Genomic DNA, 24,367 nt, shown 5'->3' on the forward strand with positions numbered 1-24,367 from the left:
GTCGCGGGAAGCCGCGGAGCCCGAACCCGCGGCTGGACTTGCGGAGACCTCCGCCTGGGCGCTCGGGCCGTCCCACCTCTGCCGGACAGTCCACGCTGCCGCCGCCGCCGCCGCGGCCCCCACGGCCGCCCGCAGTCCCGAGCGCCCCGGAGCCGCAGCCCACCGCCACGCAGCCCCGCCGCCGCGGCCTCCGGACGCGCCCCGCCGCACGTGGCAGACCCGCCCCCTGGGCAGGCTGCGCCCTGGACTCCGCGAGTCCCGGTCCTCGGGTGCTCCGTGCCGGCCCCAGGGGCGCGATGAGCTTCCTGAGCGGGCAGCGGCCGCCGCCGCCCCGCCGCGCCGGGGCCTCCTGCACCTTGCGGCAGAAGCTCATCTTCTCGCCCTGCAGCGACTGTGAGGAGGAGGAGGAAGAGGAGGAGGAGGAGGGTAGCGGCCATAGCACCGGGGAGGACTCGGCCTTTCAGGAGCCCGACTCGCCGCTGCCGCCCGCGCGGAGCCCCCCAGAGCCCGGGCCCGAGGGCCGCCGCTCGCCCAGCCCGGCCCCCCGCAGCCCCGGGGAGCTGGAAGAGGACATGGTGCTGCGGGGCGCCTCCCCGGGCGCGGACGCGTCCGGCGGCGGGGCCGAGGGCGACTCGTGGGAGGAGGAGGGCTTCGGCTCTTCGTCGCCGGTCAAGTCGCCGGCGGCCGCCTACTTCCTGGGCAGCTCGTTCTCGCCGGTGCGCTTCGGGGGCCCGGAGGACGCGTCCCCGCGCGGTTACGGGGAGCAGCGCCGGGCCGGCGAGGTCCCCTGCTCACCTCTGCGGGAGCACCCGGGCACCCCGCCGCACAAGACCTTCCGCAAGCTGCGGCTCTTTGACACGCCGCACACCCCCAAGGTGAGGACGCGGCGGCCCGGGGGGCGCCCCGAGCCCGCGCTGGGCCGGCCTTTTAAAAAGGCGGAGGCGCCGGGAGTGGAGCGCGGCGCTACCCGGGTTCGGTTACATAACCGCCCGGCCGCACCCCCCCCCCCTTCCCCCCCTTCCCCGCTCGCTCTTCTGCGCCACAACAAAAAGTTGGCAGCCTTTTCTTTTTGGCCCTGCCCAAAAAAAGTCCGTTAAGATTATATAACCGAACAATGGGCCTCGTCTGGAACTTCTTCATCTTTCAAAGGGGCTGATCGGTGCCGTCCAGGTGGCTCACGATTAAACGCCCGCCCGAATGGGGGCTGCCCCGAGCGTGTCCGCCGGGAGCGCGGCGCCGATAAGGTAGTTTGGAAGGATGCTGGCCCCGCCACCTGACACTCCCGACCGCCGCCGCCATATGGTGCCTTTTAAAGGCTGCGATCGGTCCTGTAGTTGGGGCGGCGCACCCCAGAGTTGGGTTAAAATAATCCTCATGCGCTTGTCGTTTCGTGTCCTGTCGCCTTAATGCGGGGAGAGTTTGAGGTAGAGAGCCTGCGCTTAGCGTGGGATGAAAAAGGCTGGCCTTGCAAGCGTTTACGATCTCAAAGACTTGTACCTGAGGCAGGGTAGCGTGTGAGCTTCTCTCTGGACATTGATGGAGGAAGCGTTTGTTTCACACCGTTGGGTGTGCAGTGACCAAATGGGGGTCACCCTAAATGTGATGATTAGGAACATCCACCTGTTAAAAAAAACCAGCATTGGGATTGTTGCTTGGACCCTTCTGCGTTCATGTGGTTGATAATGAACGTGAAGTAGGCGTTCAGCACTTGTTTAAGTGATAAGAAAACATGCCGATTACCACTCCTAGAACTTTAGAAGTAACAGCAGATTTTAAAAACGGACACTTCCCGAAATTAAGGCAAGTATCGCATTTGTAAGAATCATGTGGGAAATGTAGCTTTTTAAGTAAGTTTCAGTCCCTCGGGAAGATGTGTGCTTTTGAGCTTGACCAGGCAGGATGCCTCTGGAAGTGAGGGCAGGAGCCCAGCGGAGGTGGCTTCCAAAGCCGTATTTAGATGGAGGGTGGGAGAGGGGAGAGGAGCTGGCTCCCCACTGCTTTCTATTTTTAGGTTTCTGTTCTTAGAAAGGGTTTGTTAACTGTGGGCCTCTATAGTGAACTTAATTTTAATAATGCATTCATACGCATTAGGACTCTAGACCTGTTTTCTTGGCTATCTTTTAGAAAAGGTGGTTAGTATCCTTCTAAAGACTCCAAAGTTAACCACTTTATTTTGCCTGAAATAAAGGCTTGTGTGTTACTTTGACCTATAGGACTTGGATCCTAAAAACTTTATTTTTCCTCTCTTAGAGTTTGCTCTCCAAAGCTCGAGGAATCGATTCCAGCTCTGTTAAAATCAGAAGTGGTTCTCTATTCATGGATACAGAAAAATCAGGAAAAAGAGAATTTGACATTCGACAGACTCCTCAAGTGAATATTAATCCTTTTACTCCAGATTCTTTGTTACTTCATTCCTCAGGACAGTGTCGTAGAAGAAAGAGAACATACTGGAATGAGTAAGTTATTATTCAATAGTTCGGCTCCCCAACCACCGAAGGTTGGTTTGGTATACTTACTAAATTTGATTTTTAACTAAATGACATGGAAGTTTATGCTCTGAAATTTTTCTCTATTCCTAACACCTAATTGTCAGCAGAGATGGGTGGGAAGTAATCAGCTGTGGAAAAGGAATGCCATGAGAAGTGAAGGAATAAAAAGTCTAGATAACTTGTAGGAAATCTGGTGTCAAAATGAGGCGAGCAGAGAGAGTTGATTTAGAAAGGCTTTAATTTTCAAGTTCTGGTTAATGAACATATCTCAGCAGTGATCACATTTTCATCAGCTGACTTGTATCTTGTGATTACAAAATTAAATGCTTTTCTGTTTTTACTCATTAAAATTTTATCATGCACCTACCTATCAGATAAAGTTTTGGATATCTAGTTAATGTGTCTTTCAGATATGTTGATGAAAAAATACGTATTTTTCAGTTCCTGTGGTGAAGACATGGAAGCCAGTGATTATGAGTTTGAAGATGAAACAAGACCTGCTAAAGTAAATAGCTTCTAATATTCCTTTTGTTTCTGAAATGTGATTTTCTATTTCTTAACAAATTATGATATAGTTTTAAAATTTCACACATTGTACTATCTCTACAGCAAAAAATCATTTTTATATCTTTGTATTGTACATATGTATACACTTTTTATTACAGAGAATTACAATTACTGAAAGCAATATGAAGTCACGGTATACAACAGAATTTCATGAGCTAGAGAAAATTGGCTCTGGAGAATTTGGTTCTGTGTTTAAATGTGTGAAGAGGCTGGATGGGTGCATTTATGCCATTAAGCGATCAAAAAAGCCATTGGCCGGCTCTGTTGATGAGTATGTATTAAAAATTTTGTCTTTTGATCTTTTGTTCCCTGTGGTGTTACAAACATTAAGGTTTTGGGTGATAAAGCATTGAATTTAATTAATTCTCTAACTTTTGAGAAGTTATAATGATATAATCAGATCCTTCTCATTTTGTACCATTAGTTCTTATTGGACTTGGTAAAATAATAGGAGTAGTCGAACCTAACTTAAATTTCTTATTTCTAGTAGCATCCATTAAATCACATGGGAGTTTCATCTTTCCTGATTTCTAGGTCCAGTAAGGTTCTTTCTTTCTAACTGCCATTCTTTAATGGACGCCTTTGGAAAAATCTGCAGAGTCTTAACTCTCTCTTAAGCAAGTTTTTCAGCATAATGATAGATATAGAAGTTAAATTTGTTTTATGAAGTTTCAGATAAATTCAGTTTAGACTTGAATGAAAATGGTTTATCATTCTCTTAATCTCTGATTTCTCCTAGGCAGAACGCTTTGAGAGAAGTATATGCTCATGCAGTACTTGGACAACATTCTCATGTAGTTCGATATTTCTCTGCATGGGCAGAAGATGATCATATGCTCATACAGAACGAGTATTGTAATGGTGAGTAATGTAATGATTCCCTTGCAGACTTGTGAGCTCGAATGAATGAACACTGAGGGAATACTTACTTTTATCTAATGTATATGTCTCTTATCTCTTACAAAATCAAAGATCGGAAGCCTAACATGAATTTCAAGGGCAAGTAATACCTACCTGATGTTAAATAAAGATTGGAAATCCTTCTACCTCAGTAACCTCAGTATTGAACAGTGCAAGTTATTTATATGCCAGTTACTCAAATTAAACTGATCTTGAGAGGACACTGGTATTGCCATATAACTTTTGGTTTTCCATGCACCTAGCATAGTGTGTGTGGGATATAGTAAATAGAACAGGTTCCTTGCATCTAGCCCTCCTTTTCCATTTCATTATATGAACTCCTAAAACTGATGTTGGCTACTTATGACTGACTCTTCATTGGTCTAAACTCAGCCATTTGTTAAAGGCATTCTGTAATCTTGCCCCCACACCCATCTATGAAACCTAGTTTACCACTAGAATCAAGATTTTTTCTATTAAGTTGTTCTCTCCTTCTTTTCTCCAAAGACAAACAAAATAAGCATGTATAGAGGTTCAACTTAGAAACTGTATAGCTTTTCGTTTCAGCAAGTCCTTCAAGGACCACCTTGGGTCTCTTTTTCGTTAAACCTTTACCACAATCTCAATTCTGATTGTTATGACACTTGTTATTAAGTATCTGAATCTTTACATACATTAATGGATTTTTATTTCTGTATACTGTGAATATTAGAATTTAGTGAATACTTGAGGCGATAGCAAAGATTTATTTGTATATTATTATTTTTGTTCTCATTTTTTTCCTTAAACAAGACCAGCCATCTCATAGCTTGTGAATAAGTGGCATAGTAGTGGATCCAGGTTTTCCATATTTAAAAACTGAACAAAACAGAAGTAAAAGATCTGTTAACATCTCATTTCTCATTATTTTATTAGTTCTCTATATTTGAAAGAACTGAGTGCTCAGTATATATCATTGCTACTAGTTTGTTTCACAAAGCTCTTGAAATGTTTATCTATGTACCATCAAAATATTTATGTAGCACCCTAGCTGGTTAGCTCACTGGTTAGAGCGTCAGCCTGTGGACTGAAGGGTCCTTTGTTCGATTCCTGTCAAGGGCATGTACCTTAGTTGCAGGCTTGATCTCCAGCCTGGGCGTGTGTGGGAGGCAACCAAATCGATGTCTCTCCCATCCTTACATGCTTCTTCCACTCTAAAAAACAAACAAACATGGAAGCCCTGAATTAGAGCTTCAGCTTTCCAACTGAAGGTCTAGGGCACACACCTCGGTTGCAGGTTCCTCGGCCCTGGTAGGGAGGTAACCAATAGATCAATAGATGTTTTCCTCTCCCCCCCCTCCCCCCTTTCCCTTCCTTCTACTCTCTAGAAAGAAATTGAAAAAATATCCTCAGGTGAGGATTAACAACAACAAAAACTTTTATGTAGCTATCTTCCATGACCTGTTTCTTAACCTTTTTTCAGTTACTACATTTGATATAGTACAACTCAACCATAATGTCTTTTCCACTCCATATTTGCTAGACACTGTCTCCTATTATTTTCTTCCTTCCTGTCACCTTTTTTTTTCCTGTCACTTTTTTGATGTGGTTGGTTCCCTTAATTATTTCAGTGGTAGTCCAGGGACCACAAATTTGTAACAACCTAGTAAATTACATGGTTGTATAACTCAGATGTGGGAACGAAGACCTTGTCCTATTATAAAGTTAGGTTACAAAATAATCTTTTGAAATAGTTTATTATTTTGGGGCAATATAAAACTTTCAAGAGTAATAAAAATCTTTAAAAAGTAAGTAGACCTGTGTGACACAGGGATGCCTTTTTTTCCCCCCATATATTTTTATTGATTTCAGCTAGGAAGGAAGAGGGAGAAAGAGATAGAAACATCCATGATGAGAGAGAATCATGGATAAGCTGCTTTCTGCAAGTCCCCCACTGGGGATCGAGCCCACAAGCCGGGCATGTGCCTTTGACCAGAATCGAACCTGGGACCTTTCCTTTTTTTAAAAAAAAATATATATTTTATTGGTTTTTTAAGGAGAGGAAGGGAGAAGGATAGAGAGGTAGGAACATCAATGAGAGAGAAACATCCATCAGCTGCCTCCTGCACACCCCTTACTGGGGATGTGCCTGCAACCAAGGTACATGCCCTTGACCAGAATCGAACCTGGGACCCTTCAGTCCGCAGGCTGACGCTCTATCCACTGAGCCAAACCAGTTAGGGCAGACCTAGGACCTTTCAGTTTGCAGGCCAACGCTCTCCACTGAACCAAACCAGCTAGGGCAGGGATGTCTTTTTGTATGGTTGTTAACTCTGCTTAGATGGAAGAAGCTAAGACTATTCTGATACATTTGTGAGCTTTTCTTAGCTTTTGTTTTTCCTTTCCACTTATTCCTCTCTCCACTTTTGAAAAGCTTTGAATAGTAATAAGCCTGGTCTTCAGAAAACACAGTTTCACAGAGAAAGGATTCTGTTATCATTAATTTGTACATGCTGATTAACTGATATCCTTTATCAGTGGCTAAGCTTCCTTGTTATCTCAGAGTCATTTGCATTTTAAGTCTGTTGTCTTTAGTGTAGTGATAGACTGAAATAGGTGTATAAAAAAGTTGCCCGATAGGGGAAGAGAACCTAAAAATCAGATGAATGTTTTGCTCTTCTCACCTCTCTTGCCCTTTTGGCAATGAGATAAAAGGAAATGGTTTAGCTATAGTTGCTATACCCACTAAAAAGAAGCCATACTCTTTCTTATTAAACTTGATCTAGGACTTCAAGTCCCCTTGTCTGACAGGTTTATTTGACCTGTTCCCTTCTAGAACCCCTTTTTGCCCTGCAGTTCAAGACTGTGCAGGTTAAGTATGGAGAACCCACTTAAGCCTAAGATATTCAAGTGTGGTTTATTTTTATTTAAAAAACAAATTTGCCATTTGTTATTCATTCTTGTTCAAATTGTACAACTTCCGCCCTAGCTAGTTTGGCTCAGTGGAGAGAGTATCAGCTTGCGGACTGAAGGGTCCCGGGTTCGATTCTGGTCAAGGGCACATGCCTGGGTTGCAGGCTCAGTCCCCAGTGTGGGGCATGCGGGAGGCAGCAGATCAAGATCAGTGATTCTCTCATCGTTGATGTTTCTGTCTTTTTCTCCTTCTCTCTTCCTCTCTGAAATAAAAATATATTTAAAAAACATTGTACAACTTACTTTCCTAATACTTCATTGACTTTTCTGATATTATTATTATCCTGGCTTTGATTTTATTATTTCTAATTAAGCTTTAAAAAGAAGTGGTGGGCCCGGCCAGAGTGGCTCAATAGTTGGTTGAGCATTGTCCTGTGCACTAAAAAGGTTGCCAGTTTGATTCCCAGTCAGGGCACATACCTGGGTTGCAGGTTTGATTCCTTGGGGAGTTTACAGAAGGCGACTGATTGATGTGCCCTGACCAGGAAGTGAACCATGACCCCCTGGTTCATAGGTCGATGCTCAACCGTTGAGCCATACCGGCAGGACCCAAGATACTGGTTTTTACCTATAAAATTTATAGATATCAAATGTGTGGGAAAACAGGTATTATAAATGATGGGACTATAAGTTGGTACAGCTTTCTCTATAGGGACTGTGTGTGTGTGTGTGTGTGTGTGTGTGTGTGTGTGTGTGTACATGCACATGTAATCACCCCATTCATGTAGGCACATGCTCATAGACTTTAAGTACTAGCTATTTTGAAATCAGAAATTGAGTGCATTATTTCTTTTTTTTAAAATTTTTATTTATTGATTTTAGAGAGAAGGGAAGCGGGGGAGAGAGAGAAACATCGATTTGTTGTTCCACTTATTTATGCACTCATTGTTTCGAACCTGAAACCTTGGCATATCTGGAGGATACTTTAACCAATTGAACTATGCAGCCAGATCCTGTTATTTCTTTTTGTTAACTTTCAGAGGCAATCAAGTCTTGGCACTGATGGTATGAATACCAATCTTAAGTTTTTTGCAGAGGTTAAACAGAAATGGCCCTATTGGCTACAGAAACTTAATCTATAGGTAGTAATAATAATAAAAGTATAATATGCAAATCGACCGAATGGCCGAACAGTAGAACAACCATCCGGATGACCATGCTATGACACCCACTGGTGCCAGGCCAGCCAAGGCGGGTGCAATGCAATTGGTCGGGGTCCTGGCCATCGCCCCATGATCACCCTGCAGAGAGAGGCCCAGGCCACCAACAGGCGGGCTGCAGCGGGTGGGCGGGGCCTCCCTCTGGGGGGCGATCCATCACAGGGCTCCCGGACTGTGAGAGGGCACAGGCCTGGCTGAGGGATTTCCCCCCACCCCCATCAGTGCATGAATTTCATGCACTGGGCCTCTAGTATGTAATCAAATAGTATTATACACACATACTATGCATGTATATTTTATATTGTACATACCCTTTGATCCAACAATAGGTTTCTAGGAGATATACTAAGTATTTATGAAATGATCAATGTACAGAATTATTCCTTAGATCATAGTATATATATTAGCAAAGGCTTAGAAGCAATTTTTAAATGTCCATCAAATAGGGGATTGGTTAATGCATTACCATTCAGTTATACAGTGAATTTGATAGAAACACTGTAAAGGGGTAGTATTGGTGATGAAGAACTATCTTCAAGATAAAATATGCCTGGCCTCAGGACTTAGTGATTGAGTGTTGACCTATGAACCAGGAGGTCACGGTTCGATTCCTGGTTGGGGTACATGCCTGGGTCGTGGGCTCAATCTCCAGTAGGGAGAGTGAGGAGGCACCCATTCAATGATTCTCACCATTGATGTTCCTATCTCTCCCTCTCCCTTCCTCTCTGAAGTCAATAAAAATATTTTTAAAAATAGTGAAAATGTATTATCATTTGTATAAAAAGGAGTTGAAAAGAATGCATAAGAAACTGGTAACATTGATTTACTCTGGGGGGGAAAAGAACCAGGTGGGTTGCTGAGGTATATGGATATCCCAGAGACTCTACATTATATTTTGTACCCATGTGAGTGTATTAGCTATAGAAAGAATAAATAAAATTTTTATTTCACAAGCAGATTGAAGGGAATAGGTCCTATAAAATGTCATTTTCTTGGTTAAGTCTGTGGTCGTTCAGGAAAGATAATAAGAAAGAAAGAAAATATTTCTGAAAATAAAATGCTAAATTTTTTTTTTTGTGTTTGTTAGGTGGAAGTTTAGCTGATGCCATAAGTATAAACTATAGAAGCATGCGTTACTTTATAGAAGCAGAGCTGAAGGATCTCCTTTTGCAAGTTGGCCGGGGCTTGAGGTATATTCATTCAATGTCTTTGGTTCACATGGATATAAAGCCTAGTAAGTATTACACATCCTCTGACCTGTCTTCTATAGGATTATAGAGAATAAATGACTTTGTTAAACAGTATGAAAATGGATGCATCTTAATGTGTTTTTTTCATTGTTATTTTTAAAGACCTTTGGGCAACTTATTTTTGTTTGTTTGGTTTGGTGTGGTTAATCCTCACCTGAAGATATATTTTCCATTGACTTTTGAAAAAATACATATTTTTCTTTATTTCAGAGAGGAAGGGAAAGGACAGAGAGAGAGAAACATCAACGATGAGAGAGAATCATTGATGGGCTGTCTCCTGCACGCCCCACACGGGGGATCAAGGCCCTGACCTTGAAACCGAGACCTCCTAGTTCATAGGTTCACGCTCAGCCACTTTGACTGGGCTCCATTGACTTTTTTTTTTCCTAGTACAAATTGGAAGACCTGCTAGACAAATTCAAAAAGAGCTGTAAGCACTTCCATTGACTTTTTTTAGAGAGTGGAAAGCAGGGGGAGAGAGAGAAACCATTGATGTGAGAGAAACACATCGATTGGTTGCCTCCTGCACACTCGTGGGCTGGAGATCAAGCCTGCAACCCAAGTACATACCCTTAAGTGGTATCAAACTCAAGACCCTTCAGTCCATGGGCTGAGCTCTAACCACTGAGCAACCAGCTAAGACAGTACTTTATTTTTTTGATGTAGTTGTAAATGGAACTGTTTTCTTAGTTTCTTTTTATGATAATTCAGTATTGGTGTATAAAACATACAACCAGTCCTAGCTGGTTTGGCTCAGTGGATAGAGCGTCAGCCTGTGGACTGAATGGTCCTAGGTTTGATTCTGATCAAGGGCAATGCTGCAGTTGCTGGCTCAGTCCCCAGTAGGAGGCGTGTAGAAGGCAGCGTATCAGTGATTCTCTCTCATCATTGATGTTTCTATCTCTCCTCTCTTCCTCTCTGAAATCAATAAAAAGACCCCACAATTTCTGGACATAATTTTATATCCTGCTACTCTATCGGTTCTAGTAGTTTTTTGGTGGAAATTTAGGGTACTCTATATACAGTATCATGTTATCTGTAAATAATGACAGTCTTCTTCCTTTCTAATCTGGATGCTTTTTATTTCTTCTTGTCTGATTGTTGTGACTAGGACTTCCAAGTACTATGTTAAATAAGCGTGGTAAAAGTGGGCATCCCCATCTTGTTCCTCATCTTAAGAGAAATGCTTTTAGTTTTTGCCAATTGAGTATGATGTTGGCTGTGGGTTTGTCATAGATGGCCTTTATTATGTTGTAGTATGCTTCCTGTATTTCCATTATGCTTTATTATAATTGGGTGCTAGATTTTGTCAAATGGTTTTTCTGTATCTATTGATAATGATTCTTTGATTTTTATCCTTCGTGTTGTTATGTGGTGTATCATGTTAATTGATTTGCAGATATTTTTTGCACCCCAGGAATAAATCCATTTTGGGCATTTTTTTAAAAAAAAATTATTGATTTTTTACAGAGAGGAAGGGAGAGGGATAGAGAGTTAGAAACATCGATGAGAGAGAAACATCGATCAGCTGCCTCCTGCACTTCCCCAACTGGGCATATGTCCGCAACCAAGGTACATGCCCTTGCCCGGAATCGAACCTGGGACCCTTTAGTCTGCAGGCGGACACTATCCATCGGTTTGAGCCAAACCGGTTAGGGCTGGGCATGTTTTTTTGACTTATTTTTTTTATGTTTGTCTCTGAGTATTAGGTAGATCTGCTGTTTTGCAGTGGCACAATAGTGGTCTTATATAGTAGGTGTCTTTTGGGGCTCAGTGGCACAATCTCTTTTGTGTGGATTGTGCAAATCTTCCTGTTGTAGTTGAGTCTTGAATGCCCTCAGGTTGACAATGAGGATTGACCCCCACCACAGTGTATGAGCTGTTGTGTGGAAGCTATAGTACCATGCCGCCCCCGCTTCCCCCAACAGAATTGGCCCCAGCAGGGTCTGATGCCTGTTGGGATCTCCTTTTGGGTGTGCCACTTCTGTGGCTAGTTAGGTCATGCTCTGATGTGGTCTGAAGCCCACCACTCATTATGTTGGTTCTGGGTCCACTTGGGAGGAACTCCAATGCAGGTGGATGTCAGACGCTTCCTGTGACTGGCTTTGGGCTACCTCTCTGGAGCTGCTAAGCAGTCTGCAGTTTGTGACTGCCTTGACTGGGCCTAAGTGCATGTGCGAGGAGCCAAGTTGTATACAAAGGTTAGCTTGGCTTCCACCAGCTCAGAGCCTGGGTAGATCAGTAATAGGCCCAAGGCAATTTGCTCTGCAGCCCCTGAAGTTACCGGGGCTTCCTTTAGAGCCTTCTGAAGAAAGTCTTAACCCAAGTTCTTAACGGTTGATTTGTCCAAACTACTGTGTTTTTTTTTTTTCAGGAATATGTATTACATCTGGTTATATCCATTGTCTTTTAGGTTTTACCTTCTACTTCTAAAAATAATAGTATAGACCTTGTTTTGCAAGATGTTCTTCCTTCTGGATGGATTTGGTTGCTTCCTTGTAACATTTAGTTTATTCCTTTCTCCCCTTGTATTTCCTATAATTTTGAAGTTATAACTAAAAGGTTAATGGATTCATGTTAAACATTTTAGGATAGGTGTTTTTAAGTTGAATTTAATGCGTTGTTTTTTTTACCCTATGGAAATGTGTATGATCAATGGGAATTTAAGTTGTCTTACACAAAATTTTTTTTTTAATCCTTACCTGAGGATATCTTTTCCATTGCCTTTTTTTTTTTTTTTTTTTAGAGAGAGAGAGTGGGAGCCCGAATGAGACAGAGAGAGAGAAACATGGATGTGAGAGAGAGACATCAATTGGTTGCCTCTCACATGAACCCCAACCTGGGCTAGGGATTGAACCTACAATCCAGGTATGGGCCCTTGACAAGGAAATCAAACCCACGGCCCTTCAATGTGCAGGCTGATTCTCTAACCCAGGGGTCCTCAAACTACGGCCCGTGGGCCACGTGCGGCCCGCCGAGGACATTTATCCGGCCCGCCGGGTGTTTTTGCCGCCGCTGCCTGTCCTGCTTAGCAGCTGACTTAGCAGTGTGCATAGGAATTTGTTCATAGTTTTTTTTTTTTTTAAACTATAGTCTGGCCCTCCAAGGGTCTGAGGGACAGTGAACTGGCCCCCTGTTTAAAAAGTTTGAGGACCACTGCTCTAACCACTAGTCAGGGCCACAATTTGTTTTAATAAGAGTATGTGAAGAATTTGCCTGTACATTAACAATGCACTTAAATGTTTATTTTTTAAAAAAGAAAATATATTTGGGCTGAAGGCAATAAATGTGAAATAGTAAAATTTGCCTATACTCACTCATCTTATATTGGGTCAAATATAGTAGATCCTTATGTTGTAAGTACAAAAGTTGAAAGTAAGTTTTAAAATTTCAAATTCACAAATACCGCCACAAATAAGTTGTCCTATAAATAAAGCAAAACTGGAAAGATGACTCCAGTGAATATAACGTTTATAAGTTCAGTACTATATTGATAAAACTATTAAAATGGGGAACTGTTGCTAAAATTTATGTTAATCATGAGCTTACTCAAATTTGAAGATAAAGTGTTTATTTAGCTGAGACAGTGAATCCCACAAAGCTACATTGGGTAAAGATGCTGTGGGGTCAGCCAAACTCAATAGATATGTGACTCATTCTTTTCATACCAGCCTTGTTAGCATGAGATTAAAATTTGTGCTTTGGCAGCATTACAAATTACTATGTTACTGCCATTAGTATGGTTTCCAAGTAATTAAAACTGTTGAAGATCGCCTTTACCTGTTTGGCTCGGTGGATAGAGCGTTGGCCTGTGGACTGAAGGGTCCCAGGTTCGATTCTGGTCAAGGGCATGTATCTTGGTTGCGGGCACATCCCCAGTAGGGGGTGTGCAGGAGACAGCTGATCGATGTTTCAAGTCTCTATCCCTCAGCCTTCCTCTCTGTAAAAAATCAATAAAATATATTTTAAAAAATAAATAAAACCGCTGAAGATCAATGTGTAGATGTGAAGGGACTAATTACAGTGGTTTCTAATTGTTCAAGGATCAGAGCTAGGCTAGAAAATATATTCCTAGAAAATAAAGCCCCAGTTCCCATCTGAGACTGTTACTTCATAGTGTTTGGGGTAGAGCATATAAGAATCTATATATTTAAAAGCTTTCTGGATGATTCTGATGTATGCTTGTTTGTGAACTTTGGTTATACTATTAACAGAAATATAAATAACTGTTTGACAGGTAATATTTTCATATCTCGAACCTCAATCCCAAATGCTTCCTCTGAAGATGGAGATGAAGATGAATGGATATCTAACAAAGTTATCTTTAAAATAGGTAAGAAAGAAAGATAACCAGATTATTACCATAAAATAAAGAGAGGAGCTGTCGTGTTTTAACTCTTGGCTGTTTTGTTTTGTTTTCAATACTTCTAGGTGATCTTGGGCATGTAACAAGAATCTCTAGTCCACAAGTTGAAGAGGGTGATAGCCGTTTTCTTGCAAATGAAGTTTTACAGGAGGTAATTTTTCTCCTTTAATAATGCCATTTGTTTTGCAACACTTACCATTTGATAGAAGAATATAAATGCAGATGTATTAAAATTTTAAGCTAGTAACTAGTAGAATAGTAATAACAAAATAGAAAGTCTAAACTATCAGTTGGGGTATTGAACTTAACAAGTCAGTAAAGACAAGTTTATAATATTCAATATGGTAGAGTTGTGGTAAAACAAGTTTCCATACACTACTGGTGGAACTTTAAAATGGCACAGCATTTTGGGAAAGCTAAATATTAGTATCTATCAACATTTAAAAATCAAGTACCTTGCCGAAGCTGGTTTGGCTCAGTGGATAGAGCGTCGGCCTGCGGACTCAGGGGTCCCGGGTTCGATTCCGGTCAAGGGCATGTACCTTGGTTGCGGGCACATTCCTAGTGGGGGGTGTGCAGGAGGCAGCTGATCGATGTTTCTCTCTCATCGATGTTTCTGGCTCTCTGTCCCCTCTCTCTTCCTCCCTGTGGAAAATCAATAAAATATATTAAAAAAAAAAAAATCAAGTACCTTTTCATCCAGAATTTCCATTTCTGAGAGTCTCCTACAGGAATTTTCCTATTCAGACAAACCAAGAATAATGCAAAATAAGTAGCAGCACAGGAATGATTAAGTGAATTAAGGCTGATAGTTAATAGTACTGTTTCAAAAGTGTGATGAAATATTTCTCAATAAGAATTTTGAATGGAAGTAGAACAAATAATGATCATTGTTCTTTTTATGTATATTTGTGTCTTATGTTTATTTGTAACTTGTATGTATGTTTTGTGTTTTGATATGAATACTCCTAGAGGGATAGGAGTTTCTTCTGAGATTTGAATTAGGCTAATGATAGGAGACATTCGCTTTTAGAAATGTTTTTACCAACCCCTCCACCTCAGAGTATATATTACTTTGTAATTAGAATAATTTCCCCAAATTTACTTGTTCTCTGAATAGGTCCTAAACTTAAATGTGGCATTGAACATTTTAATTTAGTCCTGTTTTTCACCTAAATCATTATGAGGTATAATCTTACTTTATTTTGAGCATTTTTGTATTTCCTTAAAAATTATTTTATTTTATTTTACAGAACTATTCCCATCTACCAAAAGCAGATATGTTTGCCCTTGCCCTCACAGTGGTATGTGCTGCTGGTGCTGAACCTCTCCCCAGAAATGGAGACCAATGGCATGAAATCAGACAGGGTAGATTGCCACGGATCCCACAAGTGCTTTCCCAAGAATTTACAGAGTTGCTAAAAGTGAGTATTTTTTATATGAAGCACTTTATTGACATGGTTTAACATTTTATTAAATCACATGTTTTTACCTTAATTTTACTTCTCTTTCAAGGTTATGATTCATCCAGATCCAGAGAGAAGACCTTCAGCAGCGGCACTGGTAAAGCATTCAATATTGCTTTCTGCTTCTAGAAAAAGCGCAGAACAATTACGAATAGAATTGAATGCTGAAAAGTTCAAAAATTCACTTTTGCAGAAGTAAGTGAAGGGTTTTTTGTTTTGTTTTTACTTTTTTGTGTTCATTAATTCACAAATTTAGTAAGATGATAAAGGCTTTCTGTCAGTGACAAATATAGTGGTATTGCATGTTATACAGTTAAAAATTGGGGAACTTCTGCCTTAAATTAGTTACTTGACCTATAAATTTGTGTTGTTTCTAGACTTTGAAATTAATGGGCTCCAAGTTTTTAAGAATAGCATATATTTGCAAGTGGTGATAATCCCCAAGCCCCAAATCATAGCAAAAGCTAAGTGAGCCTATACCCCTCCCCAAAGTCTCAGTATCAATGAATATTCCTTGAAACTTTCTGTTGTACTAATTTTTATGAAATTAATATCAATTAGGTTAGTAGGTGATTCTCATATTTGATGTGAATGACCTTTGACATTTCAAAACTGATTAGAATGATAATTCTAATGCATTTGCTTTATTTCTACCATTTTGATTCTAAGCTAATTTGATTTGAAATATGAAAAGGTTTATTTGCCACTAGTTTGATAGATATAATTGTTCATACAAATAGGAAGTAGAATTTTGCTGTCATCTCTGTTATGTAAAGATATTTCACAATTATAGAGTTCTATTTGAAGTTTTTATTAAAACCCAGTCATGGAGGGAAGGTGGGGGAGGGTGAGTGGGTGGGAGGTAATCAAAGACCTTGTATGCAAATATGCATAACCCATGGATGCAGAGAGTGGGTGGTGAGGGCCTGGGGCGGAGGACGGGGGTGGGTTGGAGGGGGAAAAAAGTGGATATATGTAATACTTTCAACAATGAATATTTAAATGAAACAAAACAGAAAACCCTAGTCATGCCCAGCTGGTATAGATCAGTTGGTTAAGCTTCATTCCATGCACCAGGACGTCACTGGTCAGGGCACATGCCCAGGTTGCAGGCTCAACCCCCCTGTAGGGCATGTGTAGGAGGCAGCTGATCAATGTTTCTATCTCTCTCTCTCCCTCTCTCTGAAATCAATAAAAACATATTAAAAACACACACAAAAAATGTCATTAGTAGTGTCTTTATTACTTTGTACCTAAGTATATATGATATTTTAATTCTGATAGCACAAAATAAGATTATTTTGTAAATTTAAGTTGTTACAGCAGAAGCTAAAGTTTCGTAGTGTATTTTTCCTCTTCTCAATTGCATGTTAGAATAATGATGACATGCAAAGATATTCCAGCTGATAATATAGTTTGTGTTTGGCCTCTTAGTTAGGATCTCTAACTAGGATTAACACAGTAGGTGAAAAGTCTTGTTTTCTATTTTTGTGTTTGTAGAGAACTCAAGAAAGCCCAGATGGCAAAAGCTGCAGCTGAGGAAAGAGCACTCTTCTCTGACCGGATGGCCACTAGGTCCACCACCCAGAGTAATAGAACATCTCGACTTATTGGAAAGAAAATGAATCGCTCTGTCAGCCTTACCATATACTGAACTACTTATTTCCCACCTCCCCAAAAAAACTGTGACAAGAGGAAGTTAAAACTAGGTTGAAATCACTGCTAGAATCCAGTTTGCAATTACTTTCTTAAAATCGGTGTCAGTAGTTTTACTGAAATATTTTTTAGGACTTTTATTTGTGAATTACAGTTAAAAGCTGTATTTTGACCAGTGCTCTATCAGGCTTTCATTTAGTTGATCAGTTTGTCTTCTCTAAGATGTCAGTCACTGTTGGATGTTACCATCAGCCTTTCCAGGGTGAACCACTATGGTGGTGTGCTGCTGATAGTTCGCTGTTGCATTGTGATAAAAGGTGTCCTTCCCTGTAGTGACTTGTAAAAAAGGACCAAGGGCTTTATTACAAACATTCTCCCTTCGAAAAGGGAAATAGTAAGAGAATCAGTTACTACTCAGCCTTCAATGTACCTGTGTGTCAGTCTTACATTTCTTTTTTTTAATTTTAATTGTGAATTATATTTGTATATCCAACTGGGAGCACTTTTGGGCACTGTATGAACCATGGAATAATTCTGTGGAAGTATTGCCTTGTGAATTTGCTGCTATTTTAGTTTTGTCTTTGCTGTAAAATTGTAGCATTAAACAATCATTGTTGTTAATAGGCTTTTTTTTTAAAACAATTATGTGAAATACATAGCTGCTCTTGATGAAAAGCAGCTTATTTGCCTTTTTTCCCTTTGAACTTTGAAGCTAGTGCATTGGAGAAATGCATCCTTTCCCCCCTTTGGAATGCTGTATTAATGTAGTGTAATTATTGCTGGTTTTGTAATTTTTCCTGATAATGCCCTTCCCTGAATTTTTAAAAAATCTTTCCTCTCGCCACCCAAGTTTTGTACTTGATTGTATTGTTAGTCTGTTTTTAACTGTTTGCCCAGTTTCCCTTCAACATTGGTGTATATAAACTAATCTTGGTGATACTGTACATAGCTGTTTGAAATGCCAGAATGACTTCTGACTATTCCAAGCTTTTCATAAAATATATTTTATCTGTAATTAGCCACTTGACTAATAGTACTGGCTAATAGATATTGAAAAAATTTTGTTGTTTATTTTCCTATTGATTTTGGTTTAAGACTTGTTTGCACTTGTCTGTTTGACTTGTGTATTATTAACATTGTTTGGCATATTAAAAGTCACTCTGAGCTTACCTTAATTGTCTAAATCTTTGTGCTGCCTATTTTCTGTTATCTCCATTATATAGAGAGTACTAAAAGCAGATAATGTATTTTTTTTTTAAAAGCAGAGAATGTATTTTTGATAGAATATGAAACATTGATTATTTAGCATTGAGCTTTAGTCCATATTAGTTACATTTATGAATTTAAGAAAAATTTACACATCAATTTTGGGATGTTTTTATTTTGTAATTTTAGATATTTAATATTTTATGTCACATTGCATATTATACTTTTGATTTGCTAGAAATGTATAAGGTAGTTTAAAATAACTAGGTTTTTAAGTGACTGTAACATGACTCATAACTTTCTAATATGAACTGAATCACAGAAGAGAACTTTAAAGTGGGGAGAGTTTTAACTTAGTAAACTAGGCTGGATTTTAATTGAGAATGCAAATTTAAGTGATACACAGTGCTAATTCTGTGTGACATTTTTCTGATGAAGATTAGAGCCAGAGAGTAAGCAATGAAGACCTTGAACAGATAAAATGGATGTCGTAAGATCCTTGTGTTTTTTAAACAGTATTTTAAAAAATATTTTTATTGATTTCAGAGAGGAAGGAAGAGGGAGAGAGAGAGAGAGACATCAATGATGAGAAAGAATCATCAATTGGCTGCCTCCTGCACGCCCCCCACTGGAGATCGAGCCCGCAACCTGGGCATGTGCCCCTGAACGGAATCGAACCCGGGGCCCTTCAGTCCTCAGGCTGACACTCTGTCCACTGAGCCAAACCAGCCAGGGCTAAACAGTACTTTTTAAAAATTTTATAATTTTATTGATTTCAGAGGAATGGAGAGAGAGAGAGAGACATCAATGATGAGAATCATTGGTCAGCTGCCTCTTGCACGCCCTCTCCTGGGGATGGAGCCTGAAATCCAGGCATGTGCCCTTGACTGTAATTGAACCTGGGACCCTTCAATCCACAGGCCAACACTCTATCCACTGAGCCAAACCAGCTAGGGCAAGATCCTTGTGTTTTTGGAACATAGGTACATAATTTCTCTCTTAGGGCCTATTTCTTCCTGCCATAAACATTTTAACAAGCTTGATTATTTTAGCTTTCTAGCCTACGGCATGTTAAGCAAAATTTTGAGGTGTGTGAGGAATTGGTGTAGACAGGTGTGGGTGACAGAAAACCTAAAAAGCAGTGAAGGCTGGAGCAGGTTTCATTAAGGCAGTAATGGCAAACCTATGACACGCATGTCAGCACTGACACGCCTAGCCATTTCTGATGACATGCGGCCGCTGAGGCGGCAGCATGCCGAGGATGAAACATTTGTGAAATAATGTTTTTTCCTCAAAGTGACACACTACCAGACTTATGCTCAGTTTTTTAGCAAAGTTGGATACACCAAGCTCAAAAGGTTGCCCATCACTGCATTAAGGCTTGATTTTCCTAGTGTACTAGCTTCAAAGAAAAAAAAAAAGGTATTGGTTTTCATCAAAATTTGCAGGGTTTTTTTTCACATTAATATTAGATTAGAAAATTTTGGTTTTCAAAGAGAAGGATTCTTAAGGTATTTGAAAGCTGATATGAGAGTTGGGCTTATATCCAGTCCAACACAGAAAACAGGTTGAGTGCCTTCTGTGTGCTGATAAACCAAAAACCAGTAAGAAATAGGCTTTGCCCAATAGTGACTCAGGATGAAATAGAGCAGACCTGTGTAAAAATAAAATGTTAATAAAATTCGTTGAGCGCTGTGTTGGAGGGATTCTGCAAGGTAGAGTGATGGCTCAAAGGACAGTTGCATACCTGGGGAAGATTCTGGAGGTAGATTAAAAATTGAATTTGGGTGATTTTGTTTAGATTGACTTCAAAGCCACTGTTGTACTAACTCGGTAAGAGTAAGGAGGGCCTGAACTAGGACCTTTGGTGAGAAACAAGGGGATAGAGATTTCATCAGATGAGAACGCTGCACATTAAACAGCTTTTGTTTGTTTTTATAACAGAACTTGTTAGCATAACATCTGGCAGAAGCTACAAGTGCTAATGAGACAATGAAGAATTTTCCAGAAAATTTAATTAAAATGCAGAGAGGCCTGTTACTTTTTGAGACAATTTTTAAATATCGACTATGCAGTCGGGTATTACAGTTGACTGCAAATTAAAACTAGTGCCTTACCTTTTATTTTGCCAAGAATCCAAAGCAGTCCCCTTTAATTAATGAACTAATGTCTTTTGAAGAAGCAATCCTCAAGCTTTGATTTTCAGTCTACTTCATTCCACAGGGCAAGAAATAATGGCATCACTCTACTTTGTTCCACAGGGCAAGAAATAATGGCATTTAAAAAATTGATAACAGCTGGGTTTGGCCAATGCTTCAAGCCGTCTCCGAATTCTTAAGCAGCAGTATCCTGACATTCGTTTTTCTTCCTCTCTCCATTTATCTTCACAAAGCATCTCATTGACTTTAGCCAACAGATCAAATAAGTTGTTGCATCCTTAAGGTATTTTTATTGTAAAATTTTTAAAGGTCAAAGCAATCAAGGAGGATGGATCAATAAGGAATTTTGGAAGTGTTTTGGATATTGTGAAAATTGTAAGTGAATCCTGGAACTAGGAATTTGGAGGAAACTGCCTCATTAAGTATTTGGAAGGCATTTGTATTACTGTAAAAAGCATCACTGAAACTGATTGACATTGCAGAGTGAGTGGATCTAGAAGTTTCTCCTGCAAACCTGGTTGTATTGTTAGAAATTTCTTAGGAGCTCAACAAAGTATATTTTTATAAAAATGGAAAAGTAAGACATAATTGAAACCATCCAACATTTAGCTTTTAAAAACTTTGAGAGGCATTTATCTGAACATCATTGAACTATTTTTTTTTCCTTTGTGGCAGATGACATTAATTTTCAATGCAGTTCAAAGGTCTCTGGAGTAAGGAATAATATCTTAGGAAGATTTACCAGGAAAAGATGGCATATTCTGTCCAAACTTCATTAAACTAAGAGTCTAAGAAACCTCAGCCAGTCCAGCCCATGAAGAAAAATACCTCAAAGGAACATGTATATCACAGCTCATATTGTTAGTTTTATACTGTTAATAAATATGGAGAGTATATTATTTGTTTGAGTTTTGATATACTTACGCTATGAAATGGGTTTCCAGGCTGGAATTCCAATTTATGCCTACTAGTCCATTATGCCAATAAGAAGGTCAAGTTCAGTGTACAATGACTCCATTTAAGATGTTTGTCCAGGAGAGGAGTCACCTTTTTGTGGTTGAGACTATGGAGGCTCAGGTGAGTTAAATAACTTGGAACTCAGTTTGGTAAGTAGGACAGCCAGAATTCTAACTCCAATCTCATAAGAAAGAATCATGCATTTTCCAGACACTCAAAAGTTGAGGACAGATGCTAATTAAAGAACAGAATTGAGGCAGCAAAGAAGAATAAAAAGGAACAAGAATTAAGAAAATTGGGAAGACTCTGGTGTCATGGAAACCAGGAGAAATTGATTAACTGATTATATACACAAAAGATTAAGACATGACTAAAGCTCCATAAACGCATCTAGTGTTTTTTAGGAGATCTTTGGTGAGCAATGTCAGGAATAAAAGCCAGATTACACTGAGTTGCAGTGCAAAGAGGGGAGATTACCAAATAGTAAATATAAGTCATTTTCAAGAAACATGGCTGTAAAGGCCAAGGGAGGAGAGAGCTATAGCAAGGGGAATCTTTGTGTGTGTGTTTTTTAATTAGCACTTATTGGTCACCTATTACGTGCTAAGTGTTTTATATACCTAATGCTATTTAATCCTTTTAAGAACTATGTTAAAATCCCCACTGTGTACACATTTTTAGAAAGGTAAGAAATTTCCCATATTACATAGGTCAGGATTCAAACCTAAGGTGTTTGGCTGAATCACTAGCCAAATTCATAGCAAGTCCTCTGAGTCTGGAGCAGAGAAGAGTGAGTGTGGATGAGACAAGTTTGGAAGTGTTTGGAGGAATGCAGGAAATGTAGGAGAATTCTGATGGCCTCTTCTCTGGTATTGAGTCCCATGAACTGAAAATACCATCTCACTCCACGGCCTTTCCTTCTGAATGAGGTAGTTAAAATGTTTTCAGAGTACACTGTATAGCTATATAAAGCAATGCTGCAGGGGCTTTTGTGACTAGGAGATATGTACATGTTATAATGTAAAGCTCAGCAAAATTGTATATACAGGATTTATTTTTTTAAAGCATTAAACAAGCCCTAGCCAGTTGCTCAGTGTTTAGAGCATTCAGTTGACAAAGTGAAGGATCGCCGATTCAATTCCTGGTCAAGGGCATGTACCTTGGTTGCAGCTTTGATCCCCGGCCCCACTTGGGGCACGTGCAGGAGGCAACCAGTTAGTGTATCTCACAGTGATGTTTCTCTCCCTCCCTTTTACTCTTTCTAAAAAATCAATGGAAAAAATATTTTTGGGTGAAGATTGAAAAATAATAAAAAAAGCATTAAACAAGAATGGAAGACTAACAATGGTTATCATTTGAGTGGTGGGATTATAGGATTTTTTCTGAACTTTCTACATTTTACCCAATGAGTCTATTTTGTAATAAAAAAAAACTTAAAATATATATTAAGTTATTAACATGCAGTCGATACAAGTCACCTGGCCGGTAAAGATTTGTCCAGTGATCCAGCCTCTGCTCCCCCCAGGTTTCTGGGACCATTCTCTTGACTACAGAGGCACCTGTATGATCTGGGTGGGGCCAAATGGAGTTTTTCCTGGAATCTTGTATATGCTCCAACCGCTGTGTTGGCAAAGATAGGGAAGCCAAGCTTCCCACTGCTTAGAAAAGCTTGTCTGTAGGAGAAGAGAATGAACCAACACAGACTCGGAATTGAGAACAGAGGAGAGCATGATTTGACAGTGTGTCAGTCCCTGAAGCCAATCTTGGTTTGTTTTCATGACTACATATTCCTCTTTTTGGGTGTAAGCTATGTTGAGGTGAGTTTCTAGTGCAATGTATTTCTCTAAACTGGCAGCCTTGAATTAAATATTCTAGAGCTTGTATGACTGAGAAATGTATGCCAAAGATCCCAGGGTTCATGGTAAAATCCCTTGGTTGGGGCTTTTGCTGAGTCAAGATTCCCCAGCATCTCCTCCTGGCCCACCTCATTGTCCTGGTTACATATGGTTATAGCATCAATTTTCTAGTGACTGCTTTGTGCAAAGCACCACGCACAGCAGTTCCAGAAAGAATTCTGCTGATAGACTTTGACCTCTGCAGAACAGGAGTAGGGACTACACAGTTCCATTAGCAGCGAAAGAGATGTGGCCAATAATTTGGACAATAATTACAATGTGCCGTTTGTTTTCCTGTCTGCCTCATGCTATTGCTCTGTCAAAGGTGCTCTACTTAAAGAAGCTGGAGATAAAAACCAGTGAGGAGGCTTGTATTTTACAAATAAATTTGGGAAAAGGTGGTATTTCAAACGTCATTCAGAGGGGTGGAGGGAATAATGAAGTTGGGGAAGGCAGAAAACCGAGTCCCACCGTGTGCTTCCCAAATAGGTTCCTCGCTCCAACACTGAATGGACTGAAGTATAGGGTGGAGGTACACCCATGTTCACTTTGTTGATTGCATTCCTTGGTTCATTTTTTCAATCAGGTATTTTGAGGATCTACACTGTGCTAGGGTTTATTAGCTAGTGCTAGGCAGTGAGATACACATATCCCCTCTCCATTGCACACAGTTATGTGGGGGCATTAGAAACAACTAACTAGTTACAGTAAGTGCTCTTTTAGAGCACGCATAGGCCCCTGTGGGGACCACATAATAAGCAGTCCAGCAGATAGAGGTAGATGTTGCTGTTCCCAGGAGAGGTGACACTTCATCAAGGACTTAACCAATGAATAAGAGTTTGCCAAACCGGTAAGGTAAAGTTTCCTAGGTAGAGGGATTAGCATGAACAAGGCACAGAGAAATGATAGTGCGTGGGATATTAGGACGGTGAGAGCATACATGTGTGTGAGAGGGGAGGAAGCGAGCTAGTTTTGCACAATGGTATTGGGAACCCAGCTTCACTTTGCCAGATTCATGTTTTCCATTTCTAGGGTTTCAATTCTGCCATAAACTGCCGAGAGATGTGAATTTTTGTTTATTCTTTTCCAGAGAGGAGTTGAAAATAATGATGAATGAACAAATGAAAGAAAAGCACATAAGATGTCCTAGGCCTTGTCAGTCAAGGAATATGAGTCGCAACAACTTAGGGAGGTGAGAAGAGCTTCTATTACCACTGCAGCTTTGGCCTCTTTCAGAGGATATGAGACTCAGAAACCCGGGTACTTTCTGGAGCGTCCTCAGAGGACATCAAGTTTTAGCATTACATGTGACCTAGCCTCTTCTCATAGAAAGCTTAATATCTG

The 24,367-nt window shown here is 40.3% G+C and overlaps 1 protein-coding gene and 1 pseudogene across 11 annotated transcripts; one reads left to right on the forward strand and one right to left on the reverse strand.

Annotated features, from left to right (window-relative positions):
* WEE1 (WEE1 G2 checkpoint kinase) lies at positions 1-24,147 on the forward strand. 11 transcript variants are annotated; one of them, XR_008557891.1, is made up of 14 exons: positions 3-875; positions 2,251-2,456; positions 2,931-2,994; positions 3,155-3,327; positions 3,796-3,917; positions 9,156-9,302; positions 13,556-13,651; positions 13,750-13,835; positions 14,938-15,108; positions 15,200-15,345; positions 16,651-16,739; positions 20,274-20,356; positions 20,481-20,546; positions 20,847-21,067. XR_008557891.1 is itself a non-coding variant. In XM_054724841.1 (13 exons), the coding sequence occupies exons 1-12, from the start codon at positions 297-299 to the stop codon at positions 20,348-20,350; spliced, it is 1,956 nt and encodes a 651-aa protein (XP_054580816.1). In that variant the 5' UTR covers positions 3-296; the 3' UTR covers positions 20,351-20,356; positions 20,481-21,067. The 11 variants fall into 11 exon arrangements, 4 of the variants coding, with proteins under 4 accessions (XP_054580817.1, XP_054580816.1, XP_028015675.2 ...); XR_008557890.1 differs by lacking the exon at positions 20,847-21,067 and adding an exon at positions 24,114-24,147 and having other exon boundaries at positions 20,274-20,546; XR_003621123.2 differs by having other exon boundaries at positions 20,274-20,748.
* LOC114234961 (U7 small nuclear RNA) lies at positions 9,679-9,758 on the reverse strand (annotated as a pseudogene).
* Positions 24,148-24,367: the final 220 nt, after the last annotated feature.

The sequence above is a fragment of the Eptesicus fuscus genome, chromosome 13, assembly GCF_027574615.1.
Source record: "Eptesicus fuscus isolate TK198812 chromosome 13, DD_ASM_mEF_20220401, whole genome shotgun sequence".
NCBI lineage: Eukaryota > Metazoa > Chordata > Mammalia > Chiroptera > Vespertilionidae > Eptesicus > Eptesicus fuscus.

Coding starts and splice junctions, on each gene's coding strand:
- WEE1 (XM_028159874.2), top strand. CDS start 297: ATGAGCTTCCTGAGCGGGCAGCGGCCGCCGCCGCCCCGCCGCGCCGGG. Junction 13,836..14,937: donor CAAATGAAGTTTTACAGGAG/GTAATTTTTCTC, acceptor TTTATTTTACAG/AACTATTCCCATCTACCAAA. Junction 15,109..15,199: donor AATTTACAGAGTTGCTAAAA/GTGAGTATTTTT, acceptor TTCTCTTTCAAG/GTTATGATTCATCCAGATCC.